Below are 17967 nucleotides of genomic sequence, written 5' to 3'. Positions count from 1 at the left end.
TAAGAAATTGCACCTGCAGCCACTAAAGTTGGACTGCAATCACAAGGAAGAGAAATAAAATTTCTATCAACAACCTGCCAATTCAGCACTTTCGATGCCATCAAGCATACAGGAGTCTCACATACTTTGTTTTGCTTCAAATCCAAAAAAAAAAAGGGACAAAAATGCTGTTTTGAGTTCTGTATACAGCAAGAGGCAAATCCTACAAAGGCTGTATCTCCATGGTGGTGTGTTCGGTGTCATTTTTAGAAGACGGTGCAGCTTCCTGGTTTCCACCTGCATTCATCTCTTGAACTGGAGGAGGATTAACAATGGTCATGGGCATGGCAGAATTACTGGATAGATGTCCCTTCATCTCCCTATGCTCCTGACATATAGCACACCAGTGCATGCAGCAGTGCACCAGGCATGGGTCACACGGTGAGTTCTGCAAACAAGCAGTAGAAATATGGGTGAATAACACATGATTTTCCAGTATGAATGACACTGCTAAAGAGGGAATTCATAAAAGACCCGCATCTTCTGAAACGCCAAACTATAAAAGATAAGTAAGACAGCCAGATACTGTCTTTACACTTGCAAGTCTCAATTCTCAACAGTAGTGGTGATAATGAGGTTTGGAAACACATAGAGATCAATGGATATAATAATAAATTTCCAATATTGAAATCAATTTGGAAATTGCAAGTATTGAATCAATTTGGGGAAAAAGAGTTCACAGAATGAATAGCAAAACTGATAATTTCAAATGAAACTCCGAAAATTGTTAATAGATGCAGGAATTCATCATTACAATACAAAATATTATGAATTAAATGCATGCATAGTAAGCATAGGTCATGTAGAGGCAAAAAGCGTATGCTATGAAGTATTAAGCATATGCTAGAACACCCATTTACAGGAAAATCTAAATCCCCTCCTGTAAGGTTAAGCCTAGCTATAAGATCTCCACTCTATTTTAAAAAAAATACATTTCCCCCACTTGAGTTTTAGCCGAAGTTGCACCTCACTCCCTCTTTCTGCCAAAATGCTGATGGAAATTGCAAACTCATGGTTCATTTTTATTGTTTACCAGAGACACATACTACCTTGAGTAAGTCATTATTGTGCCCAAACACATGAATTATGTACAGAAGGTTCATAAATATAACTCCATTCTATTCCTTAATGGAATTCACGTTACATTACCAACAGGGAAGTCAATGCATTTTTGGAAAATGGAGGAAGGTTCTTGTAATCAAGCTACATGTCAGATGAAGGGTACAATTTCCCATTCATGTAATACTATAAAATCCAACCTTGTAAATATCTAGCAGCTTTTAATTTTATTTATTTATTTGATAGGTAAAGATCAAATATATTAACAGTGTCTAACAAAACGACACATGAAAGTATACACGGTGTAGACAAAGGGGCCAAAAGGCCAACCAAAATGGGGGGGGTACATAAGAAAAAAAAAAAAAAAAACTCCTTAACCGTACTTAGAGCTCAACAAATCAATAAAGTCCATTATGAACACTAACTCCAAAAAGTTATACATAAAAGAATTGTTTGATTACTTGATATGCTTTTTTGTATTATCAAACACTGTCCTATTTCTTTTCTTAGCAACTTTTACATTTGTAAGTGCAATAGAACATGAAAAACAGCAGATTGAGTTCCTAGGGGTTCATATATAACCCAAAGTGAAGGACTACAAAGAGTTCACAACTGAGGAGATCTTGAGACAGATCTCGACCAAAAGAGACATCAACGAGACATCAACCGAGATTTTGACCTTGTTGACAAAACATAAAACTAATACAATCCCCTCAAATAGGAGATACAAACAAGGAAATGACAATTATCTTCACTTCTCTTTGGAAAAATCCAATGCCTGGTTATCAAATGGTGAAATATTGGAATATCCATTAATTCATTTTAATTTAGCATAACAGCACAAGCTTAGGTCAAAAGAATTCCAATGTCAAACCAGGCAGTGCACTTCAAAGGCTGAGAAAATTCAATCCTCTCAACATTCAAGTCATACATAATAATTCAGATAAAATATCTGTTGCATTACCAGAAATTTCCAAGGTAAGACGAAAATGGATACAACTCCATAACCACAGAAAAAATAAAATAAAAAAATTCATTTAGTACAAAAAAAATAACATCTAAAGTGAAAAGAATCCTGGTATGAAGTGGAAAGTAGGAGTGTTGCATAAAATTAGTATATATTTATGTGTTTTGCATGTCATTTCACAATCAAAGGCATATTCTTGGGCAAACTCTCCTTGTGAAAGCATTCAGCGTTGAGATCCTAATAGACATAAAAATGGAAATCACCTTGAGATGATACTGCTTCTGCAATGATTGCCGAAACAGGCCAGTATAGATACCACACATCCACCAAGTAAATAGCAGGCCTTCACAAATGAGAAATGACGTTTTGGGATCAATGCCATGGAAAAGTGCTGTTGCTGCAGCAAGTGTCATTCCACCTTCAACACATAAGGCATGACAAACGCAAGCATTGGTCCAGGGGATATCTTCTCTCAGTTGCTCAACATTATGCCCAAACAACACACAGGGGCAAAACAGCCCAGTCCAGCCTGTGAGACATGGTTAATGGTTTCAGAATAATCAAGGATCAACTAAAAAAGATTCACATGCACTGCAGGAAAAGAGAAGTACAATAGAACATACCTGCCAAATTGTTCTTCATAATTAAATTTATACTATAAATAAAACTTTTTATAACGATGAGACTCAAATTGTTTGATAACAGGATCATTTTTAAGTACCAGTAGTTCTCATCATCATCACCATTGCCATCCAAGCAATCAGATACATAAGAGTCTGTATGGTGAATTGGCCTCTTAATTTTTCATATTAGAATCTTGAATATGTGCCCAGAACAGAAAAGACTGGTGCAGTGCTGCATTTGCACATGAAAAGATTGGTGCAGGCTAGCATTTACATGTGAATTTTGTCATACCCTTCCATTCAGGTGCCACAATCACCTCTTCTCTCACTGCTCAACTGACAGTCCTTATGCCGCCATCCTTAAGGCCATGTAAATGTTTTCAACTTAAAATATTATCATCTTTGATGGAACTAAAAAGTGAAATCTACTGCAAGTAAGAGCAAACGACTAAAAAATGACAAAGAATTTCAATAGCACTGTCTCTTTTGCCTTGCTGTATTCTAAGAGGAAGAAAATCCTTTGAGCAGTGGAAAGTAGGAGTTTCATTCAGTAGCACTATCCTCGCTCGACTTTTAGTATATTTGTATTCTTAATAGTAAATCATAAATACTATACTTGCACTATTTAATAAACTACAAATTTTAGTAAATTTGGCTTTTATACTTACCATGACTCATTTAAAGATAGAAGGATGAAAGATTTTAACTTTTTTAATAATTTATATATATTTTAAACTTCTTATATTATTTTATTTTTAATAATATATAAATTATATATTTATGATATCACGCTAACATCACTCTTTGACTGATATTGAACCATCAGTCCAACCTGTGACCCGATAACTTTTAACCGGTCTAGTTCTAAAAACATTGGTCCTTCCCACTTGCACTTCCCATGCTTCAACCTTGTTAGCCAACCCAATTTTGTAACCAACCTAATATACTTTCTATTTCACATATCTAACCTAATGAAATTTTCAGTTGCAAAAATAAATACAATTATGTAGTAGTTATGCTCCATAAAGCTCATAATTGATATAACAATACATAAAATGACTTTAGAACTTGATGAAAAAAATAGTAGCACATTGTAGAGGTTTGGCTTCAAACACAATGTTGCTACATAACCTTTCCAAATTTCTAATACAAGCACAATATGCGGCTTTGTGTCTTTATCTAACAGAAACAATGCAGAGAAAGCAAAAGGTATTTACAGAAAATGCCAGATGAATTGGTGAATGTGAAAATTTGTATGTTCACTTGCTAAAGATAAAGGCAGATTGAAGTCTTACAACTCTCCCTATCTTCAGCACAGCCACAAATCCCAGTTGTCCAATCTTCATCAGCTGGGGGCTGGTAGCTTTCAGGTAGGGGTTGCCCACATTCGTTGCATCTGTGAACAATCAACTGTCCAGTGACAGACATGATCAGCAATGCACAGAAAGAATCCGAAACAGTGGGCATTCCAAATAAGTAAGGAAATAATGATTGTTGATTTGAGGTTGAATATGTGGAAATCATTATCATTTACTGAGAAAACATGGATTGGATTCACACTGCACAAGTTTTCAATCTTATTCCAAAAATAAGGTCATTTTTCATTTTTAAGAAGTTTCTAATCCCATTCTGTCTCATTCTCGTTTGAATAAAATAATCTATTCCCTCCTCATTTTCATATATAAAATTTGCCACTTCAAATAAAAAGAAGCAAATAGTAAACAGCATAGACATCATGCAAAATCACAAAACCGTCTTGAATGGTCCACAATTCTATGAAATTAAGACAGAAAGGCATTCAATTTTTTCTTTCTCCTATGGGTTGTGGTTAGTAAGCCCTTTTTCATAGGCAGGCTTGCAAGACAATCAAAGCTGCATCCACCAACACTGAAGCTACATTCAATGATTTCAAATCCTAAACCATATCAAGCAAAAAAGATAAAAATTAAAAATACTGCACTGGTATTAAAATATAAACAGAACATTAAAACTAAGCCAAATCTTCTTCTTTTTTATTCCTAATAATTGACCTAATCCCCACCTGATAGGACAATCCAGTATTCTAGGTCCCAACTCACCAAACCCCAATACTTAAAAACGTCAAAAAAAATTCTTTCCCCACTTCCTCAATAACCAAACAAAGCACAGTAATCTGGGCAATGGCAACAAAGATCCGAAACAGAAATTCAAGATTCAAGCAAATCTCCATCAAACTGAAAAAGGACATAAATTGCAAATTCATGAACGCAAGATTCTGAGAATATGAAGCGCAATACAATTCAAGAACCATAATGATCTAACCTGAGGAACCTCAATTGGTTGATTGAGCTCTCCGGGTGTAATATCCTCCACTGGCGCCTGATCCTTCTTAAGCTTCACGTACCGCGAGGACTGTGCGATTCCCTCCGACATCTGATCCAACACAAAAATCAACAAAAATCAGAGAGAAAACTCGAAACCACCCTCTCCTTCGTTTCTCTCCCAATAAAAACAAAAAAATGCGAAAAAGGAATCATATGAAACCATTTTCTATTTGGTCACCGTCATTATATACCAGAAGCAAAGAAACAAAAACGCTAAATCTAAGACTATTGTTATTATTATCATTACCATTATTAATCGGTACAACGCAAAACAAAACCGCCACTAGACGTAAAACAAAAACCAAAACGACAAAAAGGAAAAATCCCATGCTTTCATTTTCATTAGGTGATTTTCTGTGGAACCAAACGGAAAAGAGAGACAAACCTTGAAGGAGTAGAAAGGCTTAAAAAATTGGCGAAATCTGGGGAGAGTCTCAAAGCACGAACCCCATCTCTCTCTCTCTCTCTGTATCCACTTCAAAACGCCTTTGTTTGTGTGTGAAGTTAAGCCAACGATTTAAGCTCCAATGCGACGTCGTTTTCATTTTGACGTTGCTCCCCTCTCACCTTTATTATTTCTACCTTTCCCCCCTGAGTTTTCTTTATTTAAAAAAAAAAAAAAAAATTGCCTTTTTTGCCAAATATGTTGGATGAAGAAAAGTGAAAATTTTTTTAAAAAAAAATTTATTCGTTTTTTAGTACTAATTTAAAAAATTATTAAAATTAGATGTATTATTAAAAGATGATATTATTCATAATATTAATAAATATAATATTATTATTATAATTCATATCTATATTATTGTATAAAATTAATATTATTTTAAAGTGGTTCAAACATTTTAATATATTTATAATTAAATGAATAAATATTCATAATATAAAATATATTCACCTGTAATAATCCATAAATAATAAACAAATAATATAATGTACTTACTAAAGGATTTTAATTTTTAACTATTTCATTCCTATTTTGATATTTTTATAGGTCCCTTATTTTTCATATTTATTCATAAACATTAAATAATTAAAATCTATAAGTTTGTAACTAATTTAAATTATATTTAATTTTTTTCATTTTTTATAATAAATCAAATATAATTAAATTTATATATTTTTAAAACTTTTTCTTTCTTTAGAATTTTCTAGAAATTAGTCTAATACATCATTTTTTTTTTATTCATGCTCTTGATAATTTATTGACAATGTTATGGAGTTGGATTTTCCATAGATTTGGTGAATCCTTGGGCTTAAAAAAAGTCATAATCATGTATTTTAATTAAAATAGATAAAAGCATGGATGAGGTCAGGATGTTGGTATTAAAAAAAATGTCAAGAAAAATGAAAATTTTCATGTTTAGTTTATTATAAATGTGAAAAAAAATGATTTTAATCTTTGAGCGTGTTCAAAAGTGATTTTAGAAAACGTTTTTAGTATTGTTAACACTTAAATAATAAAAAATTTTAAGTATTAAAAATAGGGAGAATTGTATTTTGACCCCAATTAGGCCCAAAAATTGACAATAGATCCATATATCATGCATATTTAAACCCAAGACCCAAATAAAGTGTGAAAATTAAATTGAAGAATATTATCCTTCATTAATCCCTAAAATACCCTTAATCCCTACATAGGCACATAATAAGTGTAAATTTTAATTTTTTTTTTGTCTCTTTTCTATTCTCAATTAAGTATTATTCATTTCTAACTTTTATTTTTTTTTTTAAAGATATTGAATCTTTTTACTCTTATTATAAGTAAGGATAAAAAAATTTCATATAAAATTTGATGGATAATCAATGAATGAAATTTAATTATTTTTATTATTTTCATATAAAAAATAGTACTAAGGCTTTCAATTTTTATTTTTAAAAATAGTTTTAATTTTTTAATTAAATGTTTTTTCAAAAAGAAAATATAAAAAATATAAATCATATTACCATTTTTTTATAAAGTATTTTTTAAAATAGTTTTTGCATCGTAATTTTTCTTTATTTATAATTTAAAATAGAAAATAATGTTGATTTTCAATTATTTATAAAAATAAATTTTAAAATAATGAAAAATCCAAATGGTTAAAATAAAATTATTATACTTGCATGAATAGTGGTGACCAACAAAGGTTATGTGAAAGGTCAATGGGTATTTTAGTCTTTTGATATTTTATATCATTTCCATCCATGTAAGTTATATGAACTAAATCTTAATTTTTGGGTCCAACTGAGCCCAAAACACAATTATCTCTAACCTATCAGACGCACTATTTATTTAGAATAAGAAAAACATATAGATCAAATCATGAAAAAAAAAAAACCATGGATTTAAAATTAAAAAATAAGTTGGAAAATTCAAATGGTTGAAAGATTGCATGAGGCTAATGCCCACACCCTAACCTAATGCAACTCAACAAACATGAATCGACAGGAAAGACAAAGAAAGCTGCCATTGAAATTTGTTAAAAAAAAAAACATTGAAGAGTGACAGAAGAGAGATAATGTATGAATAGTTAATTTAAGGTTTCCAAAACAGTGATGGATCAGCATTCACCAAAGAAGGATAGAATTTCACTAGTAACTCGTTCAGCTTTCTCAATTTGGATGTAATGATGGCCATCAATCACAACCACCTCCATGTTAGGCACCAGTCCCTTGAATGCTTCTCCCTTTATATATTCCCGTGTCCCAGCTGCTTCAAATCCCAGGTCCTTGTCCCCAACTATATATTTCGTTGGTGTAGTAATTTTCACTCCCTGCCATGCCCCTAGAAGCTCCCAACTCCTATCACAATCCCAAAAGTTAGGAAGCATGGGAAAAAGAGGAGAATTTGTTTTACTTTAAGAGTGTGCTTGGAAGTGATTCTAGAAAACGTTTTTAGTATTATTAGTACTTGCATTATAAAAATTTTCAAGTATTAAAAATATTAAAAATACTTTTTAAAATTACTATCAAACAGATACTAATTTTTCTTTCATTTTCCTATACCATATAGAATATTATGAAAAAAGTACAATACAAATCATGTATTTAATATGAATAATGTATGCACAATCCATAACAAATGTAGATAACATGAATTTGGTATGTCCAATCCACAACAAACCCATCCCAAGGTCGATTTATGAAATCCTAACCTATGTCAAATTTGTGGGCAATTCAAATTCCCATATGTTTTTATGGGTTATTAGACAAAATGATTATTTTAGAATCTATAAAAATATATCTCAAAATTATAAAAGAAATTATGAAATAAGACATGAAAAATTAAATATCTCAAAAACAAAATTTACTATTATTTTCTAAAAACATAAAATAAAAAGTGCATATGGACACTTGAGTATTCAAGACACTTTAATAATTTTTTAAAAATTAATAAACTCATTAATCTAAATGAATTAAAAACTAAGTGAAAGTGTTTGTTTATCTAAGTCAGTAATCTAATATAATTAAAAACTGAATAAGAGTGTTTGTTTATCTTTTCTATTTTTTAATATTTTAATGAAACATCATATAATATATTTACAAATAAATAATATGTGAGTTTGGATTTCTAGAGTTTATACAAACCTTGATCAACTCCCATCAACCTTAATGTACATCACACACGCCTGTTCCAAGAATCATTATTTGGGTGGCCTAACTCGAACCATAATCCTGACTTTGATATCAATTTTTGTATCAACTTTGATCATTTCATCTAAAAAACAATTGATGGTAATAGACCAAACCTTTTTATGACATTCAACATCGCTTAGACCCGTCAAGTCGCAACTCTAATTTTATTTCCGGCAAACTTCCCTAAAACCAAAGATAGACCACTAGTTCCTTTAATTTGTTTTATTAAGTACATGGTCTAAAAAACAACTTAAATGCAAGAACTTACATGTCCATGGCACGGTAGTAGTTCAAACCCCAGTAAATCCAGACTGCTGAAACTTGCTGGCACTAAACTGAAGCTCCTCCTCAGTAATCCATGGAGGCAATTCTGATGGGGTGTCGAGAAAATCAATGATCTCAACACCAGGAGGAGCAGCCAGAAGATCAGGCGCATTCACCAGTAAAAACTTCTTCAATATCGTCAAACAATCATACCTAGAAAATGACTTTTCTGCTCTTCCTGGCTCCTGAATTAATGCACCACTAATTAAAGATAATATCGAGATATTACTGTTTCAATATGAAGTTAAGAACATACCGACAGCAACTGCTGATATAAATGTACCTGAAACTGAATTATGTAGAGACTGTCACCAAATACTTGGTTCATGAATTTTGAGTGGTTTGAGCTCCGGTGAGCGTGGCCTGAAGGGAACGCCGAGGTTAACCAGTGCCTTGACCCTATCTGGCCTCAAGAGGCAAAGGTGCCAGGCCACTTCTGCACCCCAGTCATGCCCACTACAAATGCCTGCTCACCAACACCAGTATTCAGCACCATGTTTCACTACAAAAATGAACTACTTGTATCTCTGGTTAGAATTTAAAATAAGCACGGATGCAAGCGCGGTGGGACTCCGGAAAATACTAAGGAAAGAAAAGGAATAACAAAAGAAAATGATTTATTTAATTTTAATCTATTTTTTATTTTTTTTATATTTTTCTTTGTATTTTTTTTTCCTAACATTTTTTCTCAAATTTTTTGAAAATCAAACATAGCCTAAAAATTGGGCCGAATTTTGAATTTTGATGTATAAGTGTAAGCCCTGCTTGGGGATGTTCTCAAGATGATTATCAAAAAAACAAATTGAGACTAATTCTTAAAGTAGTTATAAAAATTATTTTAGAAAAAAAAATTAAAAATAATTTCTTCCTTTATGAAGTTACCATATACTTACATGATATATAAAATTTCTCTGTACTATTCATACGTTTATGTTTGTCAAAATATCTTAATCTTATTATAATCAATTAACCTTATAATTTATTTTAAGTTGCGTTTAATAATGATTCTAAAAAATATTTTTAATCTATTTAATATTTAAATAAAAAATTTTAAATATTAAAAAATATAAAAATAATTTTTAAAATCACTATAAAATAGGCTCTTATTTTTCAATTCACAACGTTTTTAAAATCATCATTTCTCCTTTTTTTCGTGAGAAGTAAAAGCGATTTTTTTATTTTTAAAATGTTGCAGAAATACCAAAGCCATACTAATCAAGTTTTACCATGCGCTTGAGCTTCCAAGAAAGATGATAGAAAAGCTTTTCCAAGATAGGAAGTGAAGTACCTTTTCTTCTCCGAGCTGGTCCAAAAGGCCAATTAGGTCTCCAACAAGGTGGAGTATGGTGTATGAAGCTGGATCAGGGGGGAATCAGAGTCTCCGTAGCCTCGCATATCGGCGCGACGACGCGGTAGCCATGCTTGGCCAAGTGGGTATCTGGTAATTCCATGAAGACCATAGCTCAGGGAAGCCATGAATGAGGAGAACAAGAGGTCCTTTCCCAGCTCAGCTACGTGCATCCATATACCATTGTACTAATTCTCCGATGGATTATACCCTCCGTACTCATGGTTTGATCTCTCTTTTCCTTTGCTGTTTCTTTTGTTCTGACTTCTGAGTGTTCATCGCATTGATAATTGAGAGATTGGGGCTTTCAACACTGGCGGCTTGGAAAATTCAGAAGACATTTACTTGAGAAAAAGGTTTTGTGCAACCCAATTTCTAGACCCAAGCCCTTATGGGTTTTCATGGGCGCCAATGTCTCTTCTCTAATGGGCCGGGTTTAACATTGATAATCATCAGCTCAATTGATGAGGGGTGCTTCGGCTCGTTTGGACTAGCTTGAAGCCAAAGGTTGTTAATAAGGCCTATTTAGAGTTTGTTTTAATTATTTGAAGGGAAGGAATCAAAATCATAATTTAAAATTTTAGCTGCTAAAAGTTAATTCTTACTTCATTTTGGGCCGAAACGCAATCCAATGTAACGGATTCGGACCATCCAGTTGGGCCCAAGCGGGCCCAAGTTCGAACCCACAGTATGTAAACTCTCTAAACACAGCGTCCTGACCGTGTAAAGCACCATAGGTTCATCGTTCCTCCACTTCATCGCCTGCCAAACCGGGATGGGGAAGAAGAACAAAACGGAGGGTGGCGGAGGAAGAGACCATCAATGTCCTTCGACTGTGTTCGTCTCCAACTTTCCTTACTCATTCACCAACTCTCAGGCATTATCGATTAATCTCTCCTTTCATCCTCCGTTTGGTTTCTGAGAGAACCGCAGAGCATGAGGGGAAATTTTGGACCTTTTTTTTTTCCTTTCCTTTCTACATAAACTAAGGAGATAATATTTGTATTCCCTCAGTCGAGTGGAGTTTTTTGCTTCATCCCTGAAAATCCAGAATTCAAATTTTTGCTTCCTGTTTCGTGGACTAAATTTGTATATACTTTTTGTTTTTTTATTTTTAAAAACGAAAATAGTTATAGATATTATTTAAAATGTACGCTCTTAAATACTTGTCTTTACTCTTTAATGCTATTTTTTTTTTCAAAAAAGCATGAAAGAAATTTAAAAAGTGCTAAGTTATGTTTAGTTCCCGGGAAATAACAATAAAAGAAAATTTAAAAAATTAGAAAAAAAATAGAAATATATTTAAAATCAATAAATACTACTTCAAGCTCAATTAACTCCTTTTAACTTTTTTATATAATGAATAATTTGAAAATATATAAATTATTGGTCAATTTTAATTATATTTAATTTTTTTTCGTAATAAAATCATTCTTTGTTTCTTTACTTTAATACTTTCTCAAACCAAACAAGATAAGGAAAATGATTTTTTTGTTATATTTAATTTATTACAAAAAAATAATAAAAAAAGTCAAATATAATTAAAATCAAATTTATATATTTTTCAAAATATTTAGTATTTGTATAAAAGTGTTAAAATAAAAATAAAAAAACAACTTTAATAATAATATATAAAAATAATTTTTATTTTTAAATTTACTTTTTAGTTTCAATTCATTTTTTTTTCAATTTTCGTAGAATGCAAAATAACTTAAAGATAATTATTTAAAAAAAAATAAGGTATTAAAAAATTTTACTACATAAAAAAAGGAGTTAGTATTTAAAAAAAAAAAAAAAAAGGAAGTGCATCCAAGTGAGATAGACTTTGTTGCTACTATCAAAACACCCACGAAAACAAGATAAACACACAAATTTCCATATCCAGAAAACCACAAATGCATATGCACTAATCAAGTTCAAGAAATCAAAATAACAAAATTTCGAGGCTAGCAATGTGATAAGCTCCACAGTTTAGATGCCAGAGAGAGTCTATAACAAGGTTCATAATGAAAACAAACCATTCTGAGCTCATACTGAAGATAACAAGTTCGGAGGAAACAAAACGCAAGCAAGAGATCCAATGAAGAACTGCCGAAATCAACGATACCGACGAAGGGAGAGCGTATTGTTCCTTTTCCAAGTGGCCCTGCGAGAAGGGCGTGCTTTGTGGTGCCGGTGACCCTTTCCACGGAGTCCTCTGTATTTCTTTCCTGCGGATGTGAGACCGCGAAGCTCCCTGTGTTTGTGCACAGGCTTGCAGATCCAGTTGATCCTTGGATCATTTCGAATTGCATTATGGGCAGCATCAACTAGGATTATCTCATAGTATTTGTATGTAGAATCCTGAATGGAAAATTTTCAGAGAAATTAGCTACCGACTAGGAGCTCACATATGTGTATGTCCCAGCATTATACATATATGAAAAAGAGACGAATTGAGAGCTCCACATGCGTGCGCGAGTGAGAGAGGGGGAGATCAAGAATTGAAAGTAGGATTTCATACTGGCTTTCTCAGCTGTTAACGAACATTTCTTTTTCTTGTTATTTTATGCTTTGACAAAATCTAGCTACCAAGAGTATTATAGCTCAAATCATGACATAGCCAGTTGGAAGGAGTAAGCATGCAGAAAATAAACCGCACAACCAACCTCATTTATCCAGTACGAGTTGAGAACTTTCAGACCACCTAATTTCCGGCCAGCACGTTCTTCAGCAACTGACCTCTTGCTACGTTGGAACTTCAGCTGGGTGACACCCTGGTTTGTAGGCTTTCCATAAACAATGCCCTTGGGAACAGGCCTCTTCCGACCACCACGTCTAACACGAACACGATAGATAACATACCCCTAAAATAGAAGATAGTGTTTGGCATTATAATCAAAGTAAAAAGAATCATCGTCTTGATGCTTATCAAATTAATGGGCCAGTTTGTCATAATTTTAAACTAATGGGGAAGTTTATAAGCCACTGAAATGAGACTCAAAAAAATGGTGGGGAAAGAAAACCCCAACAATGCTTTAATCCATCTTAGTTTTGAATCATTTTGCACTTCTATGGGCAATTTTAAATTATTAACTAATGACATGATAAGATACCAATTCATGATATCTCTATATCCAATACCCTGACAGGCGCAACTGGGTACCAAAATCAAACAAATGGCTAAAAGCCTTTTTTCAAAAGAAAAAAACACTATTGTCAACATTATGATAACAATTCACATGCAGGCTAGATGACAAAGGAAACTCCAATAATCGGTCAATCATCATCATGTACACTATGCTTGGACAAGTAAACTTGTGTCTTGAGAATAGGCTCATATTCCATCTCAACAAAACACATTAGAAGGGATCTAAATGTGTTTTTTCCCCTTTTCTTTGGTGGGTGGTAGGAGTTGTAACAAATATGCATACCTTCCCTTTTAGGTAGGCTTGTACACAAGTAACTCAGATGATTGCATTTCCAGTAGAAGCTACTACTAAGTATCTTAATACATTTGGTTTAATCTCAGCACCCAGCCTCAGCCAAGTTGAGACAAGCTATAAGGCCATAGTTTGAGGAATAGTCCACCTATTAAAAATGGGTGCATGAATAACCAAACAAATAGACACATGTGTGCGTATGGCCGTAAGTTAGCAGCAGTTCCACTTTTAAATGGAAAAAGACAACATTTGAAAGTAATCTCAAGACACAACCTTACAAATAAGGATATTTTCCTTATTCCCCATGGGTTTCTCCTCCTACTCGACATCCAAAACCAATATTGAGAAGCAAAAGGAAAACCTAGCCTTGCAGGAACACATGAAAGTGAGAGAGAATCGATCTGCTTTCACTAATTTCCATTTTACACTACTTTTACAAATTCCAGTGTTCAGGAGAGATAGGATGATGAATAGGATAAGTCATAATACAATCAAGAGAATGAGGGAGGAAAGCTTAAAAGGGTAATGCCGCATAAAGAGAGTCATGTGGTAATTAAAAACCAGAAGGGAAATAGAGATTATAGAACTAATGAATTTCCCCACTCCCTAGAAAGAAATTTGTTTTTATCATTCAGAAAATAGGGAGATGTTTTGGAGATAAGCAAAAGAATTCAACTGTTTTTAATATGTCTGGGAGAACTGGATCCAAACATCAATCCTGTCTCCAAGATTATACGAACCCACAAAATAATGCTGTTGTCCCAATGCCCTCCCATGGAGGTAGACCTTCTGATGGGGTAAAGCATTTAATGATAAATTTTCAAAACAAGGAGGTTTCGCATAAGAGTGTCTGTAGCCTCTCGGCTCAATTAGAAAATAAAGCAAAACTCGAAACTTTAAAATTGAAGCTGAAATTGCCAACATATTATATTATGTATTTCTGGGATCATATCACCAGCAATCCTGCACTTTCTTTTCATGATTGTGATTTTATATTGTTTATCCTTTACTTTGAAATAAGAATTAACTTATTTCAAGATGGAAAATTGAAAAAAAGCAAGTGATTGCAGAAAGCATAAGGTCTTGTATCAGCTAAGGCGTTCCAAACGAAGGCAGAACTGACAATTTCCTAATATGTTCTATGTAAAATGGAGTTCTTACATGATCAAAGGCAACAATGCTTATACAGAATACATCATGGTTAGAATCAATGTATAGACCAACTCAATTCTTACCTGCTTTGCTTTATACCCCAGACGGCGAGCCTTGTCAGGTCGTGTGGGCCTCGTAACACGAACAATTGAAGGGTGTTGGCGATACTCCCAGCACCTGACCCTCTGCAGAAACCTCATAACATCGGACTGCTTCTTTCTCCATAATTCAGAAACATACTTGTAAGCCCCTGACATCACCAAAACCGAAAAACCTCAACTCAAATAAAAAATTTTAAAATATAAATAAAATAAAATAACTTAATAACACTTTCATTCAGTTAATTTACACCATTGTGACACATAATCAAACAGTAACATATTGTTCACCAAGACAATGAAATGCCTAGCCAAAGATAGATCAGAAGCATCAAACTAATCAACAACCTTTGATCCTCCAGAAAATGCAGAAACGAAAAAAAACAGAATCTTAAGTCATGTTTTCGTTGTTTCTTATTTCAAACAAAGAAAAAAATGAAAACCTGATCAAGTGAGCCAAACAACTCTATCCCACTCAGTTAGATCAAGCTTTGCTTTTATTCCTAGCATCCAAACAAAGAAGGATCAACTGATTCAACCTAGATTCCTTTCACTTTCCTACATTTCCTCCAACCAAACACAGCCCAGTAATCGGGGAAAAACACTTTATGGCATCAAGACTATAAAAATCTAAACGTGAAACCTTACACAATAGATCAAAGAATAGAAACCAAAAAACCATACTTCGTTGTCTGCGTCAGATCAATAAATCAAGATAAAATAATAACAGAAACTAGGGTTCGTAGCACAGATATGTACAAGTAAATTACACTGAAGCATCAAATTCTAGGGTTTTTGAGCGAAGGAAAATGCTTAGTTGCTTACCCATAATTCACAGGCTCAAAGGTCCACAGCCTCTGGAGGTGCTCTCTTCCTTCTCTTTAAATAGAGGAGAGCTACGTTCTGGTGTAACGCCCTAGTGTTATGAACGAAAGAAAAATCAATGAAGGATGGATCTTAGCCGGCCATCTGTACAGCTTTCAGATTCGGCTAGGCCTAATTTGAGGCCCAAATTAGGTGGGCTTTTCTTTTGGGTTAGGTCTGAAATTTGACGGCCCATTATTTTGTGAACAATAAATATAGAAATATTTTATTAAAAGGGATAGAGTTATTGGTTTAAAAAATCAATTTTAATTTAATGTTATGTGGAACATCATTTTTTTGAATATGAATTTTCTAAATATAAATTAATAATTTAAGAATAATTATATGATTGCATTTTAAATATTTCTTATTATTTTCTTAATTAAAAAAAAAACTCCAAGTTACATAAATTAACTGTTTTTTTAGTTCTAAATTATTTTTAAAAATTATTAACCCCATTAATAAATTTAATACAAAATGCCACTTAATTTGAAATTCATTTCTCTGACAAGAAAATTTAGTAATTATATATATTTTTGAGTTCTAAATTAATTTTAAAAAGTACTAGACCTATTAATAAATTTAATATAAAGTATCGCTTAATTTGAATTTCACTTCTCTAATGAAAAAATTTATAAATATATAATCTTGTATTGCAAAAGAAATAATAGAGTTGTTGTGAACTAATTTTTATCCATAAATTTTGTGTCTCAATGAGTTTATTATTTGAGTTTCAATTTATTTTTAAAAATCACTTGACTCATTAATGAAATTAATATAGTAAGTATTGTTTAACTTGAAGTTTATTTGCTTAGTGAAAAATTTCGGAAAAAAGTTGATTCAATGTGGTCGAGAAATAATTGAATGGTGTAAACTAATTTTGTTCCATAAATTTCTAATATTAATTGGATCATTGTTTTAATTTTAAGTTATTTTTAAAAATTATTATACTCATTAATAAATCAAACACATTAAGTTTTGTATAATTTGAAATTTATTTGTCAAATAAAATAATTTATAAAAATATGTTGTATATAAAGAAGAAACTAATCTAATTATTTAAAATAGATTGTAATGTTATTAAGTTTTATGACTTTTTAAAATTAATTAAATCGGTTTTTAAGTTTTAAATTATTTTTAAAAAAATTAACAAATTTTGTGTATCAAGTATAAAAATTTATTTGTTTAATAAAATTTTTTAGAGAAGTTCAAAGAAATTTAAAAAATAAACATGTAATTTAAAGAAAGATTATATTTAAATATTTTCAGTATTTGTATTAGACGGTGGAAAGTGAAATTTTTTATATAAAAAAAAATAAAATCGTGACAATAATGTTTACTTTTCTTTAAAAATTGTTATCTATTTTACTTTATTTTTAAAAGCCGAAAATAGAGAACTGTTATCAATTTTTTAAAAACATTTTTTATGAAGACTATATTTTAATCATAGGGCGAAACAAACTCTAACAATGTTAACCACAGTTTAAAACCAATTTTAAATTTGGTCTATTAACAAAAGCAACTTTAAACCAAATCCAAAATTATATGGTCGTTTTGAGTCAATTTTAAATTTGCTCTAAAAGCATAGTTGTGGGGGGTTTTAAATCAATTTTAAAATTACACGAAAGCCAACGTTACCCAAGATTGGTTTTAAAAAAAATATCACATGGGTCGAAATAACTACTTTGACAATTATTATTTTTTAAACTCAGTTTATGCCTACAATAACTTCTTCTTTTTTTTAAAATATAATATATATTTGTTTTTTTCAATCTTAAAATTCAAATCCTAAAAATATTTCTTAAAAAAAAGGTCCTACTAGGCTACTACTAGTAATACCTTTTAAACTACAAACACAAACATCAGTAAGTACACGAAGCATTCTACGTGTACTGTGAATTAGAAGTGCTGAAGCCCAGCCTAAAAAATAATGAAATTTTGCAGAAATTTTAAAATTTAATCAGATGTATCCTTTTTGGTAAGATTAGAAGAATTCATGCAGACAGCGAAACATAAGAGTAAAGAAGGATAAAAATTTTAAAAATAATTTTTTTATATTTAATTATCTTGTAAAAGATATTATTTTTTTTAAA

At 31.8% G+C, this 17967-nt stretch overlaps 2 protein-coding genes and 1 pseudogene across 3 annotated transcripts; all 3 read right to left on the bottom strand.

Moving 5' to 3' along the window:
- LOC117931750 (cell number regulator 6-like) lies at positions 1–5521 on the bottom strand. Of its 2 annotated transcripts, none has more exons than XM_034852801.1 (5): positions 5437–5521; positions 4990–5100; positions 3984–4098; positions 2329–2594; positions 1–427 (listed from the first exon to the last, which is right to left on the bottom strand). In XM_034852801.1, the coding sequence occupies exons 2-5, from the start codon at positions 5098–5100 to the stop codon at positions 203–205; spliced, it is 717 nt and encodes a 238-aa protein (XP_034708692.1). In that variant the 5' UTR covers positions 5437–5521; the 3' UTR covers positions 1–202. The 2 variants fall into 2 exon arrangements, with proteins under 2 accessions (XP_034708692.1, XP_034708691.1); XM_034852800.1 differs by lacking the exon at positions 5437–5521 and adding an exon at positions 5299–5316.
- A 1953-nt stretch (positions 5522–7474) lies between these two features.
- On the bottom strand, positions 7475–11097 carry LOC117931920 (annotated as a pseudogene).
- A 1096-nt stretch (positions 11098–12193) lies between these two features.
- Positions 12194–15935, bottom strand: LOC117932204 (60S ribosomal protein L15-1). Its single transcript, XM_034853316.1, has 4 exons — positions 15836–15935; positions 14996–15162; positions 12987–13184; positions 12194–12681 (listed from the first exon to the last, which is right to left on the bottom strand). The coding sequence occupies exons 1-4, from the start codon at positions 15837–15839 to the stop codon at positions 12436–12438; spliced, it is 615 nt and encodes a 204-aa protein (XP_034709207.1). The 5' UTR covers positions 15840–15935; the 3' UTR covers positions 12194–12435.
- Positions 15936–17967: the final 2032 nt, after the last annotated feature.

This window comes from Vitis riparia, chromosome 15 (genome assembly GCF_004353265.1).
Source record: "Vitis riparia cultivar Riparia Gloire de Montpellier isolate 1030 chromosome 15, EGFV_Vit.rip_1.0, whole genome shotgun sequence".
Lineage (NCBI taxonomy): Eukaryota > Viridiplantae > Streptophyta > Magnoliopsida > Vitales > Vitaceae > Vitis > Vitis riparia.
The sequence above is the reverse complement of the archived record's forward strand: the minus strand, read 5'-3'. Positions and strand labels throughout refer to the sequence as shown.

Excerpts from the sequence above, each read along its gene's own strand:
- LOC117931750 (XM_034852800.1), bottom strand. Across the intron at positions 4,099-4,989 it reads AACCAATTGAGGTTCCTCAG|TTGATTGTTCACAGATGCAA; the intron begins GTTAGATCATTA and ends GTCACTGGACAG. Across the intron at positions 428-2,328 it reads AGAAGCAGTATCATCTCAAG|AACTCACCGTGTGACCCATG; the intron begins GTGATTTCCATT and ends GCTTGTTTGCAG.
- LOC117932204 (XM_034853316.1), bottom strand. Across the intron at positions 13,185-14,995 it reads TGGGGTATAAAGCAAAGCAG|GGGTATGTTATCTATCGTGT; the intron begins GTAAGAATTGAG and ends CTTCTATTTTAG. Across the intron at positions 12,682-12,986 it reads ACTCGTACTGGATAAATGAG|GATTCTACATACAAATACTA; the intron begins GTTGGTTGTGCG and ends TTTTCCATTCAG.